Source organism: Setaria italica, chromosome IX, assembly GCF_000263155.2.
Source record: "Setaria italica strain Yugu1 chromosome IX, Setaria_italica_v2.0, whole genome shotgun sequence".
NCBI classification, from domain to species: Eukaryota; Viridiplantae; Streptophyta; class Magnoliopsida; order Poales; family Poaceae; genus Setaria; species Setaria italica.
Genome location: NC_028458.1, coordinates 14,643,136 through 14,658,280, shown reverse-complemented (window position 1 = coordinate 14,658,280; position 15,145 = coordinate 14,643,136). Strand labels below are relative to the sequence as shown.

General features: G+C 46.2%; 3 protein-coding genes across 3 annotated transcripts; all 3 read left to right on the top strand.

Moving 5' to 3' along the window:
- The first annotated feature begins 309 nt into the window (after positions 1-309).
- On the top strand, positions 310-2,545 carry LOC101772270 (CBS domain-containing protein CBSX5). The gene is made up of 2 exons (XM_004982658.3): positions 310-793; positions 1,474-2,545. The coding sequence occupies exons 1-2, from the start codon at positions 471-473 to the stop codon at positions 2,273-2,275; spliced, it is 1,125 nt and encodes a 374-aa protein (XP_004982715.1). The 5' UTR covers positions 310-470; the 3' UTR covers positions 2,276-2,545.
- A 476-nt stretch (positions 2,546-3,021) lies between these two features.
- LOC101763268 (protein Rf1, mitochondrial) lies at positions 3,022-6,221 on the top strand. Its single transcript, XM_004986394.2, has one exon. It carries the CDS (start codon positions 3,486-3,488, stop codon positions 5,874-5,876), a length of 2,391 nt encoding a protein of 796 aa, XP_004986451.2. The 5' UTR covers positions 3,022-3,485; the 3' UTR covers positions 5,877-6,221.
- Positions 6,222-6,979: 758 nt separating this feature from the next.
- Positions 6,980-13,004, top strand: LOC101771859 (protein DETOXIFICATION 42). Its single transcript, XM_004982657.3, has 13 exons — positions 6,980-7,233; positions 7,373-7,494; positions 8,575-8,781; positions 8,852-9,039; positions 9,465-9,600; positions 10,163-10,259; positions 10,394-10,494; positions 10,756-10,919; positions 11,192-11,263; positions 11,332-11,448; positions 11,846-11,941; positions 12,030-12,151; positions 12,700-13,004. The coding sequence occupies exons 1-13, from the start codon at positions 7,100-7,102 to the stop codon at positions 12,740-12,742; spliced, it is 1,599 nt and encodes a 532-aa protein (XP_004982714.1). The 5' UTR covers positions 6,980-7,099; the 3' UTR covers positions 12,743-13,004.
- The last annotated feature ends 2,141 nt before the right edge of the window (positions 13,005-15,145 follow it).

The following is a 15,145-nucleotide window of genomic DNA, read 5'->3' as shown; positions in this document are numbered from 1 at the left end:
ACACAAATCTCCCGGTAAGCAATCATCCCGAGCCAGCTCGGCTCGACTCAGCTGTCAGCTCAGCTAAGCCGACTTCTAAACCGTACTCCGTTCGACGGCCCCGCGTAAACCACCCGCGTAAACCACGGCAGGGGTTTCACTTTTCGCCCAGGTCACCCCGAACCAACCCGGCTCTCGCCTCATCCGGGCCCACCATATTACGGTCCTACATGTCATCGACCTTCTACGAACCCAAAGCGCGTAGCAACCCCCTCTCCCACCCCAAAGCCTATATAAACCGCCCCTCTCAGCTAGAACCAAAAACCCCCTCCCTTCCGTCTTCCCCTCCCTTCCGTCTTCCTCCCAAATCCTCCTGCCCCCGACCAAGAAACGCCTCCGCGGTTCCTCGCCGCCCCTCCCCTCCTCCCTGAAAAAAATCTTTGAGAGAGGTTTCGATCCTCGAAACCGCCCAGGGCCCGCCCCGCGAGTGCATGGCAGTGAGCCTCCTGGCCAATGAGGTGTCGGACCTGTGCATCGGCAAGCCGGCCGTGAGGTCGCTCCCGCTCTCCGCCGCCGCCGGCGAACTAGCCGCCGCGCTCCGGAGGGTGGCCCGCTCTGGCGCCGCAGCCTGCGTCGCGGTGACCGGACCAGCGCGCGCCGTCGCCGGCCGGGTCGGCCTCGCGGACCTGCTCTGCTTCCTCTGCACCGAGCCCGAGGCGCTCGCCCGCCCCGCCGCGGCGCTCGCCAAGCCGGTCTCCGCGCTCCTGCCCAAGGACGGCGGCGGAGAGGTCCGCCGCGTCGACCCCCGCTCTAGGTAAGGGCTCAACCCCTCCCCCCCTCTCTTGGATCTCTGCAAACGACGCGTGGGACTCGTTCAAGATTGGAAGTTTGCTAAAAACCCGTCACAAAGGAGACACGATTTTTTGGTCAAAGTCCCTACAAAAATTGCGAAATAGAACTGCTTCTTGAAATATATTACGAGAAGGCAACCTTCGTAAGATAAATTGATGTACCTGTTACTGTTAGCGTCAATTTCCCCCCCTCCAAACGAACTCTGGTTACCTGCTTGGAAAGTTGGAATATGCGACGCCATTCGAACAAGTGGCTGTCATGCGGTGAAGAAAAAGCCGCATTCGGGTCAAATCGTCCGACTCACTGGAGACAATCTTGTGGTGTGTTCGGTGTGGGTTCCCCGGAGATTGCGACTTGCACCCCTGTCTCCTTGCAAGATTTCAGTCGCTTCCAGCTTCACAATTTAGGATATCTTTTCGTCTACTTGTTGCCCGGAAATTGTGCCGTTTGATGGATACTACTTCGAATAGAAGCAGGATCTTCGCATGTGGTTCGAAAATTGCGCGTTTTAATCGAATCTTTCTTGAAAAAGTGGCTATTCTTTTGGGATCTCGTCCTCGTCATGCGCGTCTTGCCCATTTTTAATTACGCCATAGATTCAGTTCACTTCCAGCTGACCAATGTGGTGTTTCTTTTTTGCAGCATCTTGGAGGCGCTTGATGCGATCCTGAGCGGAGCGCAGGTGCTCGCGGTCCCGCTCCGCGCTGGTGGCCGCAAGAAGCAGCTCATCGGCGGCGCCGCCGCCGCCGACTTCTGCTGGCTCACGCAGGAGGACCTCGTCCGCTACTTCCTCAACTCCATCGGCCTCTTCTACCATGCCGCCGCGCGCTCCGTGTCCTCCCTCGGCCTCGTGCGCACCGACTTCCTCTCGGTGCGCCCCGGCGAGTCGGCCCTGTCCGCCGCGCCCCTCATCCGCCACGCCGTCGCCACGGAGACCGCGGTCGCCGTGGTCACTGAGGACGGCCACCTCGTCGGCGAGATCTCCCCGGCCCTTCTCGCCGCATGCGATGAGACGGCTGCCGCGGCCATCGCAACGCTCTCGGTGGCGGACCTCATGGCCTACATCGACTACTTCGGGTCGCCGCCGGAGCATATCCTGCGTGCGGTTAAGGCCGGGCTGAAGGACAAGGGCCTTGACGCCATGCTTGATCTGATTGAGGACGAGACGCTGTCGTCGTTCTCCTCCCTCTCCGCCTCCTCGTCCTCCGATGAGGAGACCGGCCGGCCGCTGCTGAGGCGCCCGTCTTCAGGGAGCTACGGGCGCCGGTCGGCCGAGGAGCCTGTGGTGTGCAGCCCCGCGAGCTCGCTGGTGGCCGTCATGGTGCAGGCGCTAGCCCACCGGGTGAGCTACGTGTGGGTGCTCGAGGAGGAGGACGACTGCCGCCTTGCCGGGATAGTCACGTTCGCGGACGTGCTGAGGGTGTTCCGGGAGCAGCTGCAGTGAGCAGCGGAGAAGCTCCGAGTTTTGCAGAGATCTGAAGAGGGCTTGTTGTTTCCTCGTTAGCATCTTGCGGTGAAACGAAATGGGATGAACATGAACTGTTGTCATGTATCAAGTGCCTTTGTTTCTGAAACATTTTTTCATTTGAAGTTGAGACCTTGTGGAGTATGTGTTTGCTTGGTGCCGATGAACTATTTGGACCCTGTTATGCTTTAATTAAGTTTTTGGTTTTAATAAAGCAGCATTGTGCCTTGATGCTGTACGTTATTGTGAGCCCATGACTCTTTTATGAGTAAGAAATTTAGGGGGTGTTTCGTTACTCCCCCTAAATTTTTAGCCCCGGTCACATCGAATATTTAGATACTAATTAGAAGTAATAAATATAGATTATTTACAAAACTCATTATGGAGGCTAAACGGCGAGACGAATCTATTAAGGGGGTGTTTGGATACGAGGTGCTTGGATACGAGGTGCTAAACTTTAGGTGTGTCACATCCGATATTCGGATTAGAAGGACTAAACATGAGCTAATTATAAAACTAATTGTAGAACCCCTGTACTAATTCGCGAGACGAATCTATTGAGCCTAATTAATCCATGATTTGACAATGTGCTGCTACAGTAACCATTTGCTAATTATGGATTAATTAGGTTTAATAGATTCATCTCGTCGTTTAGCCTCCATCTGTGCAATTAGTTTTATAATTAACTTATATTTAGTCCTAATTAGTCTCCGAATATTCAATGTGACACGGACTAAACTTTAGCTTGAGGAAACCAAACGCTCCCTTAGTCGTTCATCCATGCCATGCCTATATGTAGTGCCCAACAGGTCATTTCTCAAGCATGGCTTAGGAAGCAAAAACTAGAGCAGGTCAGCATGAGTCTCGAAATGGCATGTTTACCTGTGTTCAAAGGTTTGAACAGAGTTCCCTGCAATAAAAAAATAAAAAAAATTGAACAGAGTCTGGATTGAGTAGCGGCATTAGAAATTGATGTAAAGAATATACGATGTGCATGCTGACGCTGAAAAAACAATACAGTCCAGTGCCTGACTGCTAGGACGCGGTCTCTCCCTCGGCGTTCCCTTTCGCGAAAGCAACGAACCGAACCAACGGCTCGCTGGGGGAGCCGGGGAGGCGACGCCGGCGGCGGGACCATCCACTCCGGCCTTCTGCCGCCTCATCCCACCAGAAGCTCGTTGATCGGGGCATGTCGCACGGGGCGAGGCCTGCCGGCCGCACGTGCCTTCAATTGGAGCGGATCATCGGAGAGCGCTACCGCTCCGGAAGCCTCGGCCGGGAGGACGCGCTCAACCTGTTCGATGAATTGCTTCCTCAAGCCAGGCCCGCCTCGGTGTATGCCTTCAATCAGCTCCTGACCGCCGTCGCTCGCGCGGACTCGTCGTCGTCAGTGCGCGACGGTGCCGCGCTCGCTGTATCCTTTTACGGCCGCATGGCCAGGGCCGGGGTCCATAAGGTGGCCTGCGACATTTGGACCTTTGGCATCATCATCCGCTGCTTCAGCCAAGTAGGCCGCGTGGACCTCGGCTTATCTGCCTTTGGCCAAGTCATCAAGATGGGATGGATGGTGAATGTCATCGCCCTCAATCAGCTGGTCAAGGGTCTCTGTGACAACAATAGGACGAGCGACGCAATGGACATGGTGCTCAGACGAATGCAGGAGCTCGGATGCACACCTGACGTTTTATCCTACAACACTCTTATGAAGGGGCTCTGCACCGAAAAGAAGAGTCAGAAGGCTCTCGAGCTGCTTCACATGATGGCTGATGATGGATACAACTGCCCACCTGATGTGGTGTCATATAGCACTGTCATTGATGGCTTCTTTAAAGAGGGTAAACTGGGGCAAACTTACATCCTGTTTCAAGAAATGTTGGGTCAGGGGATTTCACCAAATGTTATAACATTCAACTCAATCATTGATGCCATGTGCAAGGCTCAAGCAATGGACAAGGCTGAGGCAGTTCTACGACACATGTTTGATAGTGGTGTTACGCCGAATAGTGCCACCTATAATAGTCTGATACACGGATACTGCTCTGTAGGACAGTTGAAAGAGGCGGTGAGACTGCTCAAAGAGATGTCCGGAAGTGGCCGTGAACCAAACGCTATCACTTATAATTTGTTGATGGACTATCTTTGTAAGACTGGAAAATGCACAGAAGCTAGGAAGATTTTTGATTTGATGGTCCGGAGGGGTCAAAAACCAAACGTTACTACCTACAACATTATGCTTCATGGGTACGCTACCAAAGGAGCTCTTGTTGATATGCACAATCTCCTCGATTTGATGGTTCGAGACGGTATTCAACTTGGTCATCATGTCTTCAACATAGTAATATGTGCGTACGGTAAACATGAAATGGTGGATAAGGCAATGGCTGCGTTTACAAAAATGCGACAGAATGGTCTGGAGCCAAATATAGTCAGCTACAGCACGGTAATTGACATACTTTGCAAGACAGGCAGAGTAGAGGATGCTATGTCCCAATTCAATCAGTTGGTCGCTGAAGGATTGTCTCCTAACATCGTAGTTTTAACCTCGCTAATTCATGGTCTCTGTAGCATTGGTGAATGGAAGAAGGCTGAGGATCTAGCCTTTGAAATGGTCAATAGAGGTATCCATCCCAATGCCGTGTTCCTGAATACAATAATGGACAACCTGTGCAAAGATGGAAGGGTTATGGAAGCACAGAATTTCTTTGATCAGATGGTACACACAGGTGTGAAACCGACTGTTGTTTCTTTTACTATACTGATAGATGGATATTGCTTAGATGGAAATATGGATGAAGCAATTGAGCAACTTGCTGGTATGGACTCAATTGGCTTGAGACCTGGTGTTTTTACTTATAATGCTTTGCTTAATGGTTACTGTAAGAACCGAAGGATAGATGATGGGCTTGCTCTTTTCAGAGAAATGTGCAGCAAGGATATTAAACCTAATTCTATTACATATAACATAATATTGCAAGGATTATTTCAAGCTGGAAGGACTTCTGCTGCAAGGGAACTCTATGACAGAATGGTTGAAAGTGGAACACAGTTGAAAATGGACACATACAGAATTGTTCTTGGAGGTCTCTGTCATAATAGGTGTATTGATGAAGCGATGAGAATGTTTCAGATCCTGTGTCCAAAAGAACTTGATGTTAGTATTTTCAATATAATGATTCGTGCCTTGCTGAAAGTTGGCAGGATTGACGAAGCAAAGGGCCTGTTTTCTGCTATCTCGTCCAATGGTCTAGTACCTAATATAGTATCCTACAGCTTAATGATACAAAGTCATATAGAAGAAGGGTTGCTAGAAGAGTCCGATGATCTGTTTCGGTCTATGGAGAAAAATGGATGTCCTGCCAACTCACGGACGCTAAATGCTGTAGTTAGAAGGCTACTTCAGAAAGGGGAGGTGCAAAGGGCTGGGGCCTACCTCACCAAAATTGATGAGAAGGACTTCTCCCTTGAAGCTTCCACAGCCAAGTTGCTGTTTTCTATTCTTTCAGAGGGGAAATATCAGAAACAAGTTAAGTTTCTTCCTGAAAAATTCCATTCTGTTTTGGAACCCAGAGTCCTGAGATGATTGAGATCTTCTCCCAGTTATATGGGTGCTAACTATAGATTACAGACTGCTAACTGAGAGTTGATGTTCTCTTTTATGCAAAGCTTTTATTTGCAGTGTATGCAGGTTACCTCTTGCAACCTTTCTCAGGTAAAATTGCATCTGAACTCCAGAGATGCTTTACCCTTCCTACATCTGATTTTCATTTTGTCAAGTTTCAAGATATCATGAACCGAGTTTTGATCGGCATCAGAACTCCAAGATCGGGTTTGATTGATTTGGGAATGGACTCGTTAGTCGTTGTAATCAGTATTATGATTGAGTTACCATATATCAGATATTCAATAACCATTATTTCAGTTTAAACTGATTGTCATGTGCTTAGTAGCTAAGACTCCTTTATTTTTGGATTAAAAAACTTAGTTTGACATCCTTCATTAAGTATAATATGTTGCTCTGTCTAAAATTCTACATGGGTGTTGACAGCTGGTTTGAGAACATCCATGTTGTTGACATGTATTTTCCTTCATATTAGCGTCCGAATATCTGATGTGACCCTCCTAAAGTTTAGCACCTCATATTCTAAAATTTAGCACCTCGCATGGGGTGGCTGCTTCCCCATAGGTGGCCGTGACCGGCGGCGAGTCCACCAAGTCCGATTGCGCCAGCCGCCAGGCATGGATGGAGTCCACAAAACGCTGCCTGAACCCGGCAGCGCATCTAGGCGCTTGATTTTGTCAGCCTGGGGTCAGGATCGTTGCCTGGCGACTGCTGCCTGGCTCAGAGTTCCATCCGAACAAGCCCGCATTGCCTGCATCCTCTTCCTCTCGTTTGACATGCACTTGCTCTGTTACAAACGTTTAGCATCTGTTGAAAAACCATTACTAGGACCGACTGATCCCGGTTTGTGCGTCACTGCACCGACTGATCCGGTTCCGGCACACACAAATCAACCCAGCGTCCCAACCGAATCAGAAAACCAATCTCATTCCGGAACCCGCCGCGCCCACTCGCCCCGCCCCAGCCCGCGCCGCGGGGAGGCGCCAACTGAGCCCGGCCGCCTCGTCCTCCTCCTCACGCAGGCCAAGCGCACATATGCCTTCCCCCGTGTCACCCACCCACCCACCCACGCGCGCGCACCCATCCACGATACCATTCCCTTTCATTTTTTTGAAACAAGAAATTCCATTCCCTTTCCGATTCCACTCGCAAAGGTGGGCGGCGTCGCGCTCGGCCCGCTCGCGATGCACACGGGCGGCGCTTGCTCCCGCGAGGAGAGCCTCCTGGACCGCAGCGCCGACGACGCCGCCGCCATGGAAGGGGCCGGCGATTACGAGCACCACCACCACCCGCTCAGGGTGTTCTTCCGGGACGCGAGGTGAGCCATCCGATGATCGCCAGCTAGCTTTCTCTCTTCTTTTTTTCCGCGCGCGCGCGCGTCGAGCTCGGAGCTCACCTTTCTTCCCCGCTATTAATCTCCATCCCCCTCCGGCTGGTCTGGCTGGTCCGTGCTGCAGGCTCGCGTTCAGCTGGGACGAGCTCGGGCAGGAGATCATGGGGATCGCGGTGCCCGGCGCGCTCGCGCTCATGGCCGACCCGGTCGCCTCCCTCGTCGACACCGCCTTCATTGGCCACATAGGTTTGTTCTTGCCTTAATTTTTTTTTGAAACGGCTCTTGCCTTATATAATTCTCTTATTTTGTTTTTTCTCCTTGCTTTCCGTCGTCTCGTCATTGCGAAGTCTCCACCCCGTCCTAGCTTGCTCCCGAGAACGAAACTAAAAATAGGTTAAGACCGGAGACTTTCCACATACCACGCTTTGCACCTGCTGATTGAAAGAAAATTTGATGAACCACTGACTTAGCTGCCTGCTCCTTAATTCTTATTAAAGGCTATATATAGAGGTCAAACCTGTGCAGTTGTGCTTTCTTCTTGTTCCTCCTTTTACCAACCAAAATTATCATCAGCACCGTAGCAACAGCAACAACGCCTCCATGGTATCGATACATACAGGACTGCAACACCGTAAACGCAGAGATGATGTGCTAGCAGCCTAGCCCCTGTTTACAGCCGCAATCTAGGTACGATCAGTGGAGGAGGTGGCTAGATCGCTAGAGTTTCCACCCCACAACTCCCCCTTCTTTATTTTGCAGTATGGTACTGCCTCTGTCCTGTTGACATTTGACACTGGCTTATTATAAACTATCCTTCCAGAGGTTCTCTTTAATTCCAAATTAAATTCCCATACTGGCATACTGGAGGTGTTACTCGATCAAGAAATTTGTTTAAACCAGTGGCTCGGATAAGATTAACTAGCATTAACCTGGTAATGCATTCATATAGCTGGAACAGAAAATAAATAATTACCTCATTTTAGTCTTCTATAATGGAAGCTTTGGCAGATAACTGTGGTCTATATAGGCCATATCATTTTTATAATCAATTCCGTTACCAAATTCTCCTTGTTATACGCGTTGAACTAACTCTGCGGTCCTGGAAAAAGCTTTTTCTCTAGCTGAAAGCAAATTGACGGTCAACCATACACTTCTGCTACCATAATCACACACATTCATTTTTCCTTCTTTTTCCCCTTATAAATGCATTGGTCCTTAAGCTTGATTACGAACCTAGATGAGACCATAGGACAAGTTTCAGGACCGCTGGGGCATTTTATGCAGGTAATGTCATTGGTCTAATATCTTTTCATTTCTGACAAACAGGTCCGGTTGAACTCGGAGCTGTAGGTGTAGCAATTGCTGTGTTTAATCAAGTTTCAAGAATTGCAATATTCCCCCTTGTTAGTGTCACAACATCATTTGTTGCTGAGGAGGATGCTATGTCCAATGGCAGAGACAAAGACAAAATAAATCAAGAAAATGAACACGCTGTTTCTAATAGTGAAATGGAGGAACTGATTTCTTCTGAAGGTAATCTTTTAAAAAGCATGGACAGATGGTCAATCCATATTTTTCTTGACACCTTAAAATTTATTTGCAGAGGCTAGTGCCACTACCAGCAAATCATCTTTTGAAACTGACTCATGCGAGGTCAATATTGAGCAAAAGAGGAAAAACATTCCATCAGTCTCTACAGCACTACTACTTGGTGGGGTGCTCGGCCTACTTGAAACCCTACTGTTTGTTCTCTCTGCAAAACCTATCTTAGGCTACATGGGTGTAACACCGGTAACATTTTCTTTATGCCTTTTTAACTATTGATGTTATTTAATCCGTTTTACAAAAAAAATGATAGCATAATGGTTTTCCCTATAATTCTGAAATTATAGCAGCGAACAACAGAACAAACTTTACCTTTACCAATTTCTTTTTGATTGAGGACACTGCTATTGCTATTTTACTTAACTAGCTAAATAAATGTTCTCTTAGGTTCCTAAAACTTCCAGTGCAGAAAAGTTGGAATACACTTGTTCTTGTAGTTTAGTTTAGTAAGAAACTTTTGCAATAGAGTAGTGTCATTATCAGATTAATAATTGAAAACTGTGAAGATTTTGAAAATTTTAGCAAGAATCTGTTTGGCCTTCGGGATTTACTTTTTGTTGCTTTTCCCCATTAGCGAGTACTTATTGAATGGAATTTCTATTTTCCAACAGGATTCTGCTATGATGAAGCCCGCATTACAGTACTTGATTCTCAGATCTCTTGGTGCTCCTGCTGTTCTTTTATCTTTGGCAATGCAAGGAGTCTTCCGTGGACTTAAGGATACGAAGACGCCTCTATATGCAACTGGTATAGTAATATTTCATTTCTTTAACAGTAAACTGTATATACTTGGCAAATTGAATTCTGATGAAAGCAAAGGAACCCCCAATGGATAGAAGAAAAAGATGCAGAGAAGAGTGTTTTCTTTGACTTGATGATGTTAGTAAGCCCGTGTGACATAGAAGCTCATACGTGGCAATTCCACACCCAACTAAGTTCATGCCATACAACCACTAAGCAAACCAGTTTTGGATGTTAAGTTATCTGCCATGTGAACATCTGAATTACACCAACTTATGTCGATAATTGAGAGGAGTAAAGTGAACCTTTTCCACTTCTCCAAGTAGCTGTAGTTTGATGCTCTTAACATTACTCTCAATATTCTTGAGCACATTCTTTTCAATCCATTTCTCAAATATGCAATTTGGATTGAAGGGTCCAACATCGACTGCAATATATTCAAGATAATATTTGAGAGTTGAACATATTTAAGCTACCTGATGAGTAATGTAATGTTAATGGTTTGTGGCAATATTTCTTGGAAGGATTTCTGTTTTCCTGATGGGTCTAATGATTTTATGATGGCCAGTGGCTGGAGATGCTATCAATATAGTTTTGGACCCAATATTTATGTTTGTGTTCCAATACGGTGTCAGGGGTGCGGCCATTGCTCATGTTGTATCACAGTAAGTAGTGCTATTGTTTCTTTTGATGCATACCTTTGCTTTTTACCTATCGAGATGGGAGTCACATTACATCCAAAAGTTTATAATTCTTGTGTTCTATCTTTTGTGATAGTGTATGGTGGAACATTCTGCAGATATTTTATTGCATCCATACTCTTATGGAGATTAAGGCTACATATTGATTTGTTGCCACCCAGCTTGAAACACCTGCAGTTTGGTCGGTTTCTTAAAAATGGTAATTTGTTCCTAATGCACTTGACTCCAACTAAGATATAATACTCTTTTCCACTGTAGAAGACTGTACTGATTAGTGCTCCAGGATTGTCTGTATACGGAAAAATTGCTCATTAGGTTTATAGTTGACATTGTCATTACAAGTCTTCTTTTTCCTTATTTACATTTGAGCTATGCACCATTTAATTCTACATTGAAGATATTGTCTTCAATGATTATTTAAATCTCATACTGATCGTATTAAGATCCCCTTTCACACTAGGTTTTCTGTTGCTTGCACGAGTTATTGCCGCAACATGTTGTGTGACACTATCTGCGTCAATGGCTGCACGACTAGGTTCAACTCCAATGGCTGCATTCCAGATCTGCTTGCAGACCTGGTTGGCTTGTTCGCTCCTTGCGGATGGATTGGCTTTTGCTGGTCAGGTAATGAAACCCTTTGCTGTCCCTTGCTTGTTAACCTTTTTTACTGGAATTTTTATGACATTTAAGCTGCAATTAACATGATTGATAACATGGTTTTCTTGATGCACTGACACAAGACAAATTTATGAGATACTGGCCAACAACTGAAACATACAAAGCATCTAATATTCTTATCTGTGTTAGGATAATGCCTATATGATATGTTGGGAGTGATGTGACATGCATCTTGTCTTTTGGTTTATTGCTCATAAATCCGGATTGCATTTCAACAGGCTATACTTGCAAGTGCATTTGCTCGTAAGGACTATCCAAAGGCTACTGCCACAGCTTCGCGTGTCTTACAGGTATATTATCTTGGTTTTCTATTTGAGGCATTTTCCATGGCCTTAGGGACTCACTTCTTATTTTGCAGCTGGCATTGGTTTTGGGACTTCTCCTAAGCATACTTCTTGGTATTGGTTTGCGTATAGGATCTGGGTTATTTACACGTGATCAGGGTGTACTGCATCATATCTACATAGGAATACCGGTATGTTTCAGTATACTGAATGCTAAGAGTATGGCAATTCTCAGATATGCTAGTGTTAGGTTCATATTATCTTTCTTGATGTTGATAGCTTGAAACGAACGCTACCTCAGGTCATCTTTACATGATGCTGGAAGCTTTTTCAAAAGGATCATGTATACATGATGTTCTGCATATTTGTTGTCATTTCCTCCACCTTTGACTACTCCTGCATGTTTCCTGAGACTCTTTAGAGAGAGAAATCTGCATGCAAGCCTTTAAGAGAGAAATTAGGAATTTCGTCAAAAAGAGAGAAATTAGGAAAGAATGGGGGCAAATGAGCCATGTCCGAAAGGACTGGAGGTAGTACTATTACTTAAAATTTCTTCAGCTAAACTGTTTGATTTTTTTCCCTGTCCAGTTTGTCTGTCTTACTCAACCAATCAACGCTTTGGCTTTTGTTTTTGATGGTATCAATTATGGAGCGTCAGATTTTGGATATGCTGCCTACTCAATGGCAAGTTGACAAACTTCTATTCTTCTAGTTGTCCTGTATTTTTTAAAACTTTTTCTCCTATAAATTTTACTGAATTCTGCATCCTTAGGTCCTTGTTGGTATTGTCAGTATCATTTGCATACTCACTCTAGCAAGTTATAGCGGTTTTACTGGAATTTGGGTAGCTTTGGTGATCTACATGAGCCTCCGGATGTTTGCTGGATTTTGGAGGTAAAATCATCCAACCATTCCAACGTTTTATTTGGTCATGAATGCTTCAAATCTTATTATCCAGTTTAACACAGAAGCTGAAACCCTCCATGTATGTTCTTAAGCCAACCAAGATACAACTTTGTTCCATTTAAAAACCTGCTGATATTTGAGCAAGAGCTGCGGATCCAATTCAAACGGTTCTCAAGTTAAGAATCCAACTATTCTTCTATATCCTAGATAAAGAGAAACAGTTTGTTCTGACACAAGATTTGGCTCTCTATCATCTACCAAGAATAGTGAGTGCCCACTTCCATCAATGATATTTGAAACGGTGCATTATGCCGCACCATTATAAACACACAAATCGCCTTTGTGAGAGAACCAAATCTTTTGGGAAAAAATGACATTATTTAGCTCGATTTGGTAGTGCATCTGCGTATCTTTGTTTTGATTTTTCTTGCCCAAACATTGTGCTTGAATCTCGTGTTACACCAGCTGTATGTAGTGTAGTTTTTGTTTTAAATATTGACTAATGGCTACAGTACTGCTCTGTCCTTTTCTTCCAGGATAGGGACTGCACAAGGGCCATGGACTTTTCTTCGCAGCTGAACATCAGTGCACAACTAAAAATATAACGTATTTCTGTTCGTCAAAAATATAACGTATTTCTCGAACAAAACAGGAAGCAGTTAACCAGCATGATGCCCCATTCTTTAGGACCGTATAGACTCTATGCGAGCTTCTAGCATGTGTAAGGCGAGAACAGGGCAGTCGTATGCTCTTGTACATATGGATTCTTTACACTTAACGCAGTAAAATAATATGTCCTTACTATAGTTGGAAGTTAAACAAGGATAGCTATTTTTAATCAGATTGAGCATGGAGAAGATAAAGAAACTAATGTGATCCAAAGATGCCAATGAATTCAATTATGTGTATGGACGACCTAGGCATTCATCACCTTGCGGTGGGTTGTGGCATAAAAACAATAGGTGAAGTAGTCTTCGAAGATTAGGCGGTGATAGATAGTGGTGCTATATACTATACTACTCACCTTTCCTCCTTGTGGGGTACCCAACACAAAATTTAAGGTAGGGCAAAAGTGAAATGACAAACGATAATGCTATCTTTTTTTAAACGAACAGCACCGCTTTTCTATTGATACAGTAGAAAAAAGATTATATTCATGGAAGGTTATAACAAGGTAAAAGAAAACTAGAAAATAAATAAACAATGCCACACATCAGAAGCTGCACCACCACCTGGCACCGAACCAAATATCGCTAAGCGTGACCAACCACCACCAAGTTACAATGTAACCACAAGCGGAACGCCACTCTGCACGTCACACATATCGTGGACCCCTAGGCATCAACACAGTCTAGGACTGAGGAGGGGCAGGGAGAGAGAGAAGGATCAATTCATCTCTCGCCCGAACCCTCTACCACCGGACAATCAAAAGTATTGCCATCATCATGGATGAGCCACCAACAAGGTGGAGACTGGAGAGTCTAGAAAGGGATCTCCAAAGCAATGCCTCTAGGAAGGAACGCGACGCCAAAAAGGTGCCACCGTCACTCGCGCTAACAGAGACCGTAGGCATGGTTTTCACCCGAGGAAACCAAGGAAGACGTTGGTGCCTAAACAACATCCATGACACCCGGTCCAAATTTGGATGGCCTAGTAGTGGCCCATTAGTGCTGCATGCACATGTTTAGTACCACCTTGGTAGTTGAGCAAGTGTGGAGCCAACTTATAAGCATGTGTCCTTCAACCATAACACCTTCGGGTTAACCCTTTTACACGAAGTGAGGATAAAAGTGCAAGGTGGTATGTGTGTGCATGTCCCCCCTCAGAAGGTCTGGGTAGTGTGGCTTTGGAGGACGGGTGTTACAAGTAGTATCAGAGCTGACCCTCACGGTTGCACGTACGGGTCAGTGTGCATGCATATGGCGCATGGCACGTGTGAGCCCAGAGAGGACACACTGCATGGCACATGGTCCCGGCACTGGGCGTACGATCATGCACAAAGAGGGGATGTTCCTGGATATTTGCCCAAGTGTGGGTGAGTTGGACCGACGAGGACATCCATTGAGGTTGCATGTGACACCCGGTCCAAATTTGGATGGCCCAATAGTAGCCCATTACTGCTGCATGCACATGTTTAGTACCACCTTGCTAGTTATAAGGGTGGAGCCATCTTATAAGTCTTTGTCCTTCAGCCACAGAACCTTTGAGTAAACCCTTTTACATGAAGTGGGGACGGAAGTGTCAGCATGGTGCTATGTGTACGTGTGCTCGTCCCTATGGCCTTCAAAACATCACTATTGTCTTTCACCTAGAAAGCCACAACCACCACTCTCTTACCGTCATAGCTTCATCACTCTAAGGCAACCGCCATTGCCACTACTGCCCCACAGCTACCACATGAAGCCACCACAAGCACCAACCATGCTGCACCTCCTCGCTCGCCCAACCTCCAACACCCACAACATTGACAGAGGCCCACCAGTGTGGTAGTGGCCATGAGGACTTTTGGGCTAAGGGGCTTGTCTACTTCGTCCAATGTAGAGCAGGAGAAGGTCCTAGCATTCCCCTTGTCACGGTCGATGCTTCCCATTTTGACCTTGATCAAGCTGGCCACTCATTGTTTCCCTTGTCATGGTCGACGCTTTCTATTTTGACCTTGATCAAGTTGGCCACTCATTGCAACGGGAGGGGGCTAGGCTTCTCTTTGGCCGAGCGCCACTTAACTGACTGCTTGCTAGGGTTGACACTATTGTTGTAGGTGTGCATTCTCCTCTAGCTTGTTTCTTGCTTGATTAATTTCCTAAGGCTTTGACATGAGCATTTGTGTGAATCACAACATCCTAGGATGGGTGATCATAGTAGGTTGTTGGGTGGAGGCTATGAGCTTCATCCATTGAGGGAAGCTTAGAAGATGTGATGTTAGTTTCAGAGGGGATCACTGAGCACCTAGAGGTCATGGCCTAGGAATAGGATCAAGTACAA

What these genes read in the sequence shown, in the direction of transcription:
- LOC101772270 (XM_004982658.3), top strand. Translation starts at nt 471, where the DNA reads ATGGCAGTGAGCCTCCTGGCCAATGAGGTGTCGGACCTGTGCATCGGC. An exon ending in CGCGTCGACCCCCGCTCTAG is followed by an intron (nt 794 to 1,473) that starts GTAAGGGCTCAA and finishes TCTTTTTTGCAG; the next exon opens with CATCTTGGAGGCGCTTGATG.
- LOC101763268 (XM_004986394.2), top strand. Translation starts at nt 3,486, where the DNA reads ATGTCGCACGGGGCGAGGCCTGCCGGCCGCACGTGCCTTCAATTGGAG.
- LOC101771859 (XM_004982657.3), top strand. Translation starts at nt 7,100, where the DNA reads ATGCACACGGGCGGCGCTTGCTCCCGCGAGGAGAGCCTCCTGGACCGC. An exon ending in CGCCTTCATTGGCCACATAG is followed by an intron (nt 7,495 to 8,574) that starts GTTTGTTCTTGC and finishes TCTGACAAACAG; the next exon opens with GTCCGGTTGAACTCGGAGCT. An exon ending in GACGCCTCTATATGCAACTG is followed by an intron (nt 9,601 to 10,162) that starts GTATAGTAATAT and finishes TATGATGGCCAG; the next exon opens with TGGCTGGAGATGCTATCAAT.